Source organism: Rhincodon typus, chromosome 27, assembly GCF_021869965.1.
Source record: "Rhincodon typus isolate 14 chromosome 27, sRhiTyp1.1, whole genome shotgun sequence".
In the NCBI taxonomy this organism is placed as follows: domain Eukaryota; kingdom Metazoa; phylum Chordata; class Chondrichthyes; order Orectolobiformes; family Rhincodontidae; genus Rhincodon; species Rhincodon typus.
In genome coordinates, this window is record NC_063358.1 from 3449445 (window position 1) to 3459891 (window position 10447).

General features: G+C 41.8%; 2 protein-coding genes across 2 annotated transcripts in view; one reads left to right on the forward strand and one right to left on the reverse strand.

The window, feature by feature from the left end:
* Nucleotides 1-1762, reverse strand: part of LOC109920793 (tyrosine-protein kinase Fyn-like) — a 25970-nt gene extending 24208 nt beyond the window's left edge. The window contains exon 1 of the mRNA XM_048612912.1: nucleotides 1753-1762. Within this exon, the coding sequence (XP_048468869.1) occupies nucleotides 1753-1762 (10 nt within the window). The remainder of the gene's footprint in view (nucleotides 1-1752) is intronic.
* A 4749-nt stretch (nucleotides 1763-6511) lies between these two features.
* ahdc1 (AT hook, DNA binding motif, containing 1) lies at nucleotides 6512-10443 on the forward strand (the record flags this gene model as incomplete). The annotated part of the gene is made up of 1 exon (XM_020516360.2): nucleotides 6512-10443. A coding segment is annotated over exon 1 (3801 nt), but the record flags the coding sequence as incomplete, so codon positions are not given.
* Between the last annotated feature and the right edge of the window lie 4 nt (nucleotides 10444-10447).

Sequence of the window (10447 nt, forward strand, 5' to 3'; positions counted from 1 at the left end):
GTCCGCTCCACACTCCCCTCCAGCTCCACCACACCCGGCACTTTTCCCTGCAACCGCAGGAAGTGCTACACCTGCCCCCATACCTCCTCCCTCACCCCCATCCCAGGCCCCAAGAAGACTTTCCACATCAAGCAGATGTTCACCTGCACATCTGCCAATGTGGTATACTGCATCCGCTGTACCCGGTGTGGCTTCCTCTACAACGGGGAAACCAAGCGGAGACTCGGGGACCACTTTGCAGAACACCTACGCTCGGTTCGCAATAAACAACTGCACCTCCCAGTCGCGAACCATTTCAACTCCCCCTCCCATTCCTCAGACGACATGTCCATCCTGGGCCTCCTGCAGTGCCACAACGATGCCACCCGAAGGTTGCAGGAACAGCAACTCATATTCCGCTTGGGAACCCTGCAGCCCAATGGTATCAATGTGGATTTCACAAGTTTCAAAATCTCCCCTCCCCCTACGCATCCCAAAACCAGTCCAGCTCGTCCCTGCCTCCCTAACCTGTTCTTCCTCCCACCTATCCCCTCCTCCCACCTCAAGCCGCACCTCCATCTCCTACCGCCTAACCTCATCCCGCCCCCTTGACCTGTCTGTCCTCCCTGGACTGACCTATCCCCTTCCTAACTCCCCACCTACACTCACCTTTACTGGCTCCATCCCCGCCTCTTCGACCTGTTTGTTTCCTCTCCACCTATCCTCTCCTCTATCCCTCTTCTATCCGCCTCCCACTCTCTCCCTATTTATTTCAAAACCCCCTTCCCCTCCCCCTTTTCTGATGAAGGGTCTAGGCCCGAAACGTCAGCCTCTCTGCTCCTATGATGCTGCTTGGCCTGCTGTGTTCATCCAGCCCTGCACCTTGTTGTCCCCTATGTCATTACTTTTGTTTTATGGAACGAAATGCATCTATCACCATGAGTGATTTTTAAAAAAAAACAGATTCCTTGCGGAACTCAATGCCACAGAGGGCTGTGGAGGCCAATTCATTGAGTGCATTTGAGACAGAGAAAGGTTCTTGATTAGTAGGAAGATCAAGGGTTACAGGGAGAAGGCAGGAGGATGAGGGTTGAGAAACATATCAGCCATCATTGAATAGTGGAGCAGACTTGGTAGGCAAAATGGTCCAAGTATCTTATGATCTTTTGACCATTAGGCTTCTAAGAGGAGGAACTTCTCAGCTCCATCTTAAAAGGGCAACTTCTCAAGCTGTGGCCTCTAGCTCTCATCTCACCATTTGAAGAGGGATCCTGTTAGTTTCCACACTATCAAGGCTCTCAGGATACTATATGTAAACTGAGACCGTCTCTCATTCTTCGGAATTCCACTGGGAACTGGGACGTTTCTTCAAGGAAAAATAAATGGAGCTTCTGGGAAACTTAAACAAGCCAGTAAATGCCAGAAAGACTCAGTAAATCAGTCAGAATCTTTGGCAAGTGTAGGTGCTACATTGACCCTGCAACAGAGCTTTGTTTTTTTTTATTTCTGTTGAGAATCACAACAAACAAACAGATGATGTGATATAATATTGGACCAGCTATCAGCGTTACAACAGAGGTCTCCAGATATTAGGCTGCACATAACACTACATGTTCAGTTGATCAACTGCATTAAAACATGCTGAACGTGAATTAGAATTATTAGTAATTGCATTGTTGTGGCATAATTTCCATGACCCAACTTTGAGAGATTTTCATTCAGTGTTACTACACACCTCAGGAGCAGGCAGGTCTTAAAGCCTGGCCTTCTCACCAAGCAGCATAGTCACTAGCCCTGCTGTAGATTTTCTCAGGACGTTATTTTTTATCAGCCTGTTTTACAAGACTTGCAGCGCACCTCTGGAGGTGGTGGGACTTGAATTCAGGCCTCCTAGCTCAGAGGTGGGAGCACTGCCAATGCCCCACAGGGGCCCTATGTCATTACTTTTGTTTTATGGAATGAAATGCATCTATCACCTTCATGAGTGATTTTTTTTTTAAAAAAAAATCAAATTCCTTGTGGAAACCAATGTTTTTTTTCCTACCTTCATGTTGACCATTTTCTGCATTCTCAAATACCAATTTGGGTCAAATAAAAATTTCAGAAACTAACTCAGAACAGCCCATGATCAGACCCCAACCCCTGGCTGATGGTAATATAATGTCAATGATACTGCCCTGAATAATTCTACAGTGTCCAAGGTTATATTTTCCGAGGGAATTCTGCCCACATTCACTCAAGGACCCTTTTCCCCTCTTTGCCAGCCCTCCTCACACACGAAAGATATTTGAGAAAATACTCACTAATCTATATTCATTGAGCAGCGTCCTGCAGTTCAAATTATACAGCGACAACCCTGTGTGGAGTTGGAGGAACACAGCAGGCCAGGCAGCATTAGAGGAGCAGGAAAGTTGGCGATTCGGGTCGGAACCCTTCTTCTGAAATGGGGAGGGGGAAGGGAGCTAAGAAATAAATAAGGAGAGGAGGGGTGGAGCTGGGGAAGGTCGGTGGGGTGGTGATAGGTGGATACAGGTCGGGGGTACTGGGGATTGGTCGGTGGGAAGGGTAGGGCGGATAGGTGAGGAAGAACCGATCCATCATCTTCCCTACCTATCTGCCGTATCCTTCCTACCGACCAATCCCCACTACCCTGTACCTGCATTCACCTATCACCACCCACCTACCATTTCCCAGCCCCACCCTTTCTCCCTCCCCCCTTCTTGACCTGACACAACCTGTCCATCTTCTCTCTCACCTATCTGCTCTAACCATCCCACTGACCAATCCCCACCACTGCCTACCTGCACTCACCTATCACCATCCCACCTGCCTTCCCCACCCCACCCCTTTTCTCTATATTTATCTCCCAGCTCCCTTCCCCCTCCACATTTCTGAAGGAGAGTCCTGACCCTAAATGTCAACTTTCCTGCTCCTGTGATGCTGCCTGACCTGTTGTGTTCCTCCAACTCCACACTGTGTTGTCTCTGACTCCAGCATGTGCAGTTCTTGCTATCTCTCAAATTATACTGTAATCATTTTACAAAGATTCCAATTGGAGTAGGATTCAGAGAAGCTGGATCTACCACAAACAGCTGGCTGATGCCATGACCACATCACCAATAGTGACTTGTGTATAAAAATGCTTGGATAGATAGTTAGTGCCCTTGTCTACAATACCAGACCTCTTGCATGAAGAAGATGAGTTATTTAGTTCCCAACAAAGTAATATAATGTATTCCTTCAGACAGGTTCCTCTAGGCAGACAGTTCACACTGAGCTAACTCTGTTCTTCAACTGCGTTGTCATTGAAGCTAACGAAGGCAAAGTGCAGGTGATTTGATCTTGTCCACAGTGTGGTTTTCCAACAAAAGTGAATCATAGCCAGTTGTAAAGTTTTGCTGTCCAGTATCTTCATTCAGCATCAAAATGCCTGGTAAATATTTTATAGTCTAACTTTAACTCGACCATCCTTCTTTAAGATAGGGAGTTCTATGAATCCATGAAATAATTCAGGGGAAATAGTCACAAATAATTTTTGATGTTTTGTTTCATGTACATAAGAGAATGAGTATGCTGGGGACTGCTTCCCTTTTAAGTTAGATCCAGCTGCAAGGATGTGGTACTAACTCTGATATAATTCTGGGCAGTCAGAACTACTATAGTCTACAGATGCCGCACTGAACCTCAGATATGGCTTGAGCATTTCCTAACAGTTGATAGAATTGAAGAACAATTTAATGTCATTGTATTGATGAAAATACAGTGAGATGTGTATAAGCCTCCACAATTCAGCACCATTTTAATTACAGAAATTGTAAAAATAAATAATTGAGACAGAGTTAAAATAAAGAACAATCATTTGTTCCCTCCATGGCACTCTGGGTTTCTGGAGTGGCTGTGGGACGCTGCCATTGAACACCTCCCACCTCCCCACCACCCCCCCCCCCTCCCCCCCCCCACCCACCACCACCACCCAGGCCGCTAAAGCAAGGATTTCCAGACCGCACCCATCACGCTGCCACCTCCAAAGCCACTGCATTGCTGCCTTAGCGAGGAGAGGCAGACCAGACCCACCAAATCGCCAGTGCTGAAGCTGTTGCCACTTCAGTCACTGCCCGAAACAACCACAATGCCCTCATAGCCGCGAGGCAATTATTATTTAGATATTGATATTATTTAGAAAGTGGAAATAACTTTACTCCCCGCTTTTAATCTTCTTCCTGTATCGCCTAGAGTTCAAAGCCTGAGAAATTACACCTGCAACAGAAGGCGCAGAGAAAATGATATCAATTAGTGTCATGCTTTTTCTAATGTTTGTTCATTGCACCCCCTGCACAAATTATCTGCCAACTTTCAAATATGAGGAATGTAAACAGTCAATTATAAATGGAGGGAAGCAATGGTTAAAATGACATTTGATTTTGGATGTCCAACAGGGCTTTCCCAGATAATTTAAGGGTCACGGGAGTTAAAGAATTGTAATGGTGTGAAGTATCCAATTTCTGCCAGTGCTGTGATCTTTTTCTGAGTAATGGAAAGATCTTGTATATTTCAAATCAAACAGTTTGTTAAGGCATAGCTTTCATTTCTGGTCTCTTGACAAAGCCAGAGTGAGTTTATTCTTTATATTTTGCATATATAGGAAGTCAGATTTGAAATAAGCTTCTGAAAGAATTATTTTCCATTCCATACTTCTGATCTAGGCATGGTGTGTCAGTTTGAAGATTGAAGTGCTGGCAAATCAGGGCAAAGGTTCCATATCGCCCAGTTAGATTCATTCTATTAAATGTCTCTTGGATGTTCTTCCTTTTTGGAAAAGAGTTGAAAGCCAACCAGGAAACTATGGGTAATAAAGATAACAGGTTGTTGGAAATCTTAACCACAGAAGCTTGGCTGGGTTGGAAATGCAGATGTAGAAAACATTGGCACACAGGTCCTATCGGAGTTAGGATCATTGGAAGGAAAATTAAAGTATTTCTAACATCTGGTAAGGGATAGTTTGTCCCCAGAAGGCAAAGATGTGTGATAAATTTAAACACATCTCTGTGATCATAATGCTACTCTCAATTTTTAATTTTTTTGGCAAGCTCTCTGATCCCCATCAAATTTATGTTCCTTTGAGGCATACTGCTGGGTGCCATGTTGGATTGTTTTGACTGTCTCTTCCCTTTCTGAGTTCCTTCGCATTTCTGTTCACCTTATTTTGATATTGACTGATTTTAAAGTCTCTCTGCCCTTCAACAACTGCTCTTGAGTTTCTGAACATGTACAGCTTTTACCCAATGGCTAGTTAGAGACTGAAAGTACAGAAATCTGGCAAGAAAGAAATTTTCAAACGTTACAAAACCCAAGAGTGACGGATTTTTCTTCTAAATGTAGAGAAAAGCACACCAGTATTTTGGCAAAATGCCTCTTCCAGTTGCTGTTTTTGAGAATTGTCCTTTTGAGAGAATGGGAAGCTTAAACTAAATGAGCATCTGTCGGTTTGCAGTGATTGGTCCATACTGGTGTGGTTGAAGAACAAGTGACCTCATGAAGGTGGGATTATCTTGCCACATTGCTAGGCATCATGAGTTTGATGATGCTGGCATCACAGTTTCTGGGGCAAGTGGTCAAGATTTTGAGTGGAAGATAGTAAATGAAGTCAGCGCCTGCTTTACACATGTTGGTTCCTCCTTTCAGTCTTAGACTACTGCAAGCCTTTTCTAATGAAATTCATGACTTGAGCTAAAATCCTGCACTCATCCTTATTAGGACACCTTTAGGATAACCAACCTTTTGTAAAGGAAACTTGAAGTGAAGGAAAAACAGAGAATGGTTACCTAAGGCATCGTGATGTTGCTTTGAATAATAGTCTCTCAAATCCACATTTTTCAAATTTTAGGACTTTTAGATCTAATTTAAATCCGTGTAAAGCAATTGTGTAAAACGATATGATGTCAACCAAATTATGTGCTTTACCGATGGAGACACTTTCATGCGAATATTCATTTATACTAAAATGGATAAGTAAAGCACACATATCTTCCCTATTGGCAGAATCAAAAATAGACCTATGATATAAAACAGAGACAATCATTTGGAGAATGAACATTGCTGTGCCTGGGGTAGATAACCTTTGACATATCATATTCATTTAAAATTGTTCTACTAAATTAAACCTTTCATATGGAAGCTCTAATCACATCAAATTAACACAAGGTTTATTTTGATATTAACTAAAATATCATATTTGATCAAGCATACTACACATTTTCCTTACCCTAACAAATAAATTAATTTCAGAAGTCGAATCTTAAATTCAGTAGAACAACAGTATGCTTTTTTAAAAAAATTTAGTTATGTGCTCTTATTTTGGCTAATCTGACAAAATACTTTCATTTCTCCGATTTCAAATGTTTATATGACACTATAATCTTCAATATTTTTTGTGTAAGCCTGTTTACATATATAAATAGCAAGATCATATGCAGGCAGTTTAAAATAAACCATCATGGTTTTTATTTTTTAAATTTGTTTTAACTATAGGTGCTTCTATAAAGTGTAGGAGTTCACAACCCAACACCTATTCCAATGATGCTAACATTAACATTCAGAGAGTAAACCATTTCAACTGTACTAAAGGAGAACACACACTTCACCAAATCACCAGCCATAATAAAAATGTCAGCTTCTAAGGAACTTTGTAATGGCTCTGAAGAAACCGAAGGTGTTCCTTTGGCCAATGGGTCTCTAGATGTAAAAGATGGTCAGTATTCAAATGCATACACTTATAATGAACCAGACACTCTGATTCAAATGGATTCAGTTGGTATTTGTCAGACTAGGAAAACAAAAAGCTGTTATAACGAGGAAAGTCTTAAGTCAGACATAGGATCAGACAAGTCCAGCATTGGTAAAGCTGAAACCAATGAAGTTACAAAAGAAAAAATATCCTCTGATACACTCCATAGAAGTTTTCCAAATGCTACAATGGGAACTGGGAAAAGAAATATTAACAACATTGTGGCATTGCTGAAAAACAAATGTGGCAATGGCAAAAGTAATTTATACCCTGTAGTAACTTTAAGAGATATCATGAAAGACTTAAATCTCTTGTCTAATGACGTGCAAAATAATGGCATCAAGCTCAGTTGTGGTGCACTTAAAATTGACTCCAGCACCTTTCAAAGTAATGGAAGCAAAGTAGCAAAAAATGAAAAGACAGGATTACAGTATAGTTTCTTTTCTTCAGTTGTGCTTGCTAGCAGTATTAGAAGTCCAGAAGAAAGCCTGCATATAGGATCTAAATCTGAGATGGCAAGCAGAAGGCAAGAAATGGATAGGACGCAAAGGAAAGAAAATACAGACCATCGTGACAGCAGGCATGTTGAATTTGAAAAATTTGATCCAGCCAACACAGATTCTAAAATCGAAGCTCTGATCTCATCTGCTGTTTCACCGAACAGCAATACCTTCTTTGAAAATATGTCATCATTGTACACCGTCCCGGAACATAGACATCATGTAAAGTGTGAAAGTTCTAAAGCTGGAATTCTGAAACACAACAGCCAGAATGAAGAGGGGATAAATGCTGGACTGCTTTTAACTGAGACTACATGTAAAAAGTATGCTCTGAGGAAAAAACCAATGATTCAGTATAATCGGGAAAATAGCTTGGAACAAATTGAGTTTGAAAAATACTGTAAGAGTATTTCCATTCCTTCAGCGTCTGCAGAAGCATGTCAAGATTATGGAGCAGTCTCTCGTTTGCCTCTTAAAAGGACACTTTTAAATAAGAGCCCAAAAACTAAATGCAAAGGCAGTCGGAAGATGTTAGTTAAAATAGCAAAAATCAATACTCAGAAGTATCAGATGCACACAGAAAGAAAGACAAAAATGTGCCAAAAACTTTTAATGCATAATAACGTGAGTGCAGGAGTCAAAACGCATCATGTTACTATGCCGGAGCAAAACACAGCTGTGTTACCAACAGTGAAGAAAGGTAGGAGGAGCAAGGTGATGGTGTTACCTGCAAGTGATATTCCTGTTGTTATCAAAAGGAAAAGAGGTAGGCCAAGGAAAGTATTACCTGAAGGTAGCAGTGAAGCTACCAATCATGTGAAAAGAAAGCCAAGGCATCACAAACTTTCTCCACCACAACCCACTTATATTGCTGGATCTAATGACAACACAACAGACTATGCAGATGTTTTGTCCAAATTGGCCTTTTTAACTAAACAGAGTCTGATCTTGGGTCGATGCTCACCACCCAGGTGTTGGTCTCCTAGTGATCCGGGATCATTTCAGAGATCAGCTTCTATGCATCAGGACATGTCTCAGTTTTATCGTACGTTGGCAGGTACTCGAAGGAGAGGTGGAAAAGCAGGGTGTTCACGAGGAAGGCAAATGGGCCAATTTGCAGAATCATCTTCTACTTTCAGTGATTTCTTTGAGGGTATTGGAAAGAGAAAGCGGATATTCTTGGGTGAAACAAAGTTGTATGCCAGAAAATGCAAATGGGGCACAGAAATGAAAGAGAAGCCTGTTCAAAGGAGGAAACCATATAAGCGTGCGCTTCCATTTCCAGAACATGGAATTTTTCGGAATATGAATGCCGAAAATTCAGAATGGGCAAGACAAAATGAAAACTTCTGGCCCATGAGCCAAGGTTACCCTTCAAAGCAACCAATCAGAAATGGCTTGTATCCATCTTACCCTGGAATGTCTACGCAGTCATTTCCTAATACTATTTGGGAGTCCGGTTCTATGTCAAGGAATGGCTATTTGATGGGCTGTTTATCTTCCAACCAAAGCAGTGTTGCTCAACAAAGTCCTGGCTGCATTGCCGGATATTTCCGTTCTTTGCTGGATTCAGATGATTCATCAGACTTGGTGGATTTGTCATTTTCGCAGACTGGGCAAGAATCATGTAATCTCAGTGGAAGCTTTGGGGTCAGCAATTCAGCACAGCCATCAAGACACTTAACGCATTACCAAGAAGGGTTTGATAAAACCAATTCTCCTAGTTGTGTTGGTAGCCAGCAACATGCAAATCAAACAGCACAGGCTTATCCACAAATGATTGCAGACAATTCAGATAGTGTTGATTTCGGCTCCTCGTACCATACTTCTGACTCGGAAAGTTTCCAAAGAGTTGCTGCTCAGCCACCTCTTTCTAGACAGACTGGACTTTCATGCCAACAGACTCCAGATAGCTTTGTTCAGTATAGTAATTACAGGCCAAAAGCTCAAACTTTCAGTAATTCAGATGTGCTACAGCAACCTCGAGAATATTCTGGACTTGACTTTCCAGGTAACAGAGATTGTACCTTTGGCTATGACACAAGCAATAATGTTACTTCATCTCAAGCCAATTCAACTGAGACGTACAGCCATCATGTAATTGGATCGAACCTGCATTTCAATAAGACGTCTTCATTTAATGCTTTTAAGCCGGATCACAGTCCTCTGACTTTGCAAACATCTTTAACTTCTGAGGGTCAATCTGATGCAGCCTGTTCTATGGACCATGCATCTCAGAAATATTTAAATTCATTGCAGTTATCAGCTGATACCTCCAGGATGGCGTTTTCTAGAGGACTTCAACTGAGCTGCAAATCCAGTTTTAATCTTTGCGATGGGAATATGGCATACTTTAATCACCATTACACTCCAGTGTTGGATTACAACCTGAATGAGTCAAAAGACATCTTGGACATTTCAAACTATACACCCCAGAAAGTAAAGCTAAGGTCCTTTCCAGAGACTTACAGCGAATCTTCATCCCACTTTAACACATCTTTTGAGAATTCTGAAGGAGGTGTTAACATTTGCGCTAATATGGCAAGCGAAGAGAAATCTAGTCTCTCAAGTTTGGAAAAATTGATGATGGACTGGGACGAAACAGTACCTGTTGAAAGAGCTGGACCAAAAGTTGGTTCTCGACGTCAGTGGAACCATCACGTCCCATTCCCCAGTGATTTGAGAGCTGTGTATGGAAGACGGAAACGAGTTGATATGTCCAGCCCTTCTCAGTTGGTTTTTCCAGCTTCACCCTCATTTCCTTCTAGAAAGGCTGCATTACCGAGACAAATGAGGAACACCAGGGGACTTTGTGCTTCAAATAAGAGAGAACAATTTATTCGCAAATCAAAGCTGTTACAAAGAACACAAGGAACAAATCCTATATTCTCCGAAAGTGCAGACTGTGGTTTAGATTATGGCTATAGTCCAGATAGCAGTATGCCCCCAACACTTTCTAACACCCAAAACTTTCAAGTTCAAAAAAATGATCAGAAAGAATATTGTAGCTTATACTCTTCGGGCTGTTCGACACCAATGCCTGATGAAAATTATTCCCCAAGATTTTCCAGCAATGATGTTCAAGAGGCTCTGTATTCAGACCTAAAGCAGTCTGCATTAGAAGCAGAACCCTTTCAAAACCCTCACCAGCAGCGATCTGCCCAAACATTGCAACATTCAATCA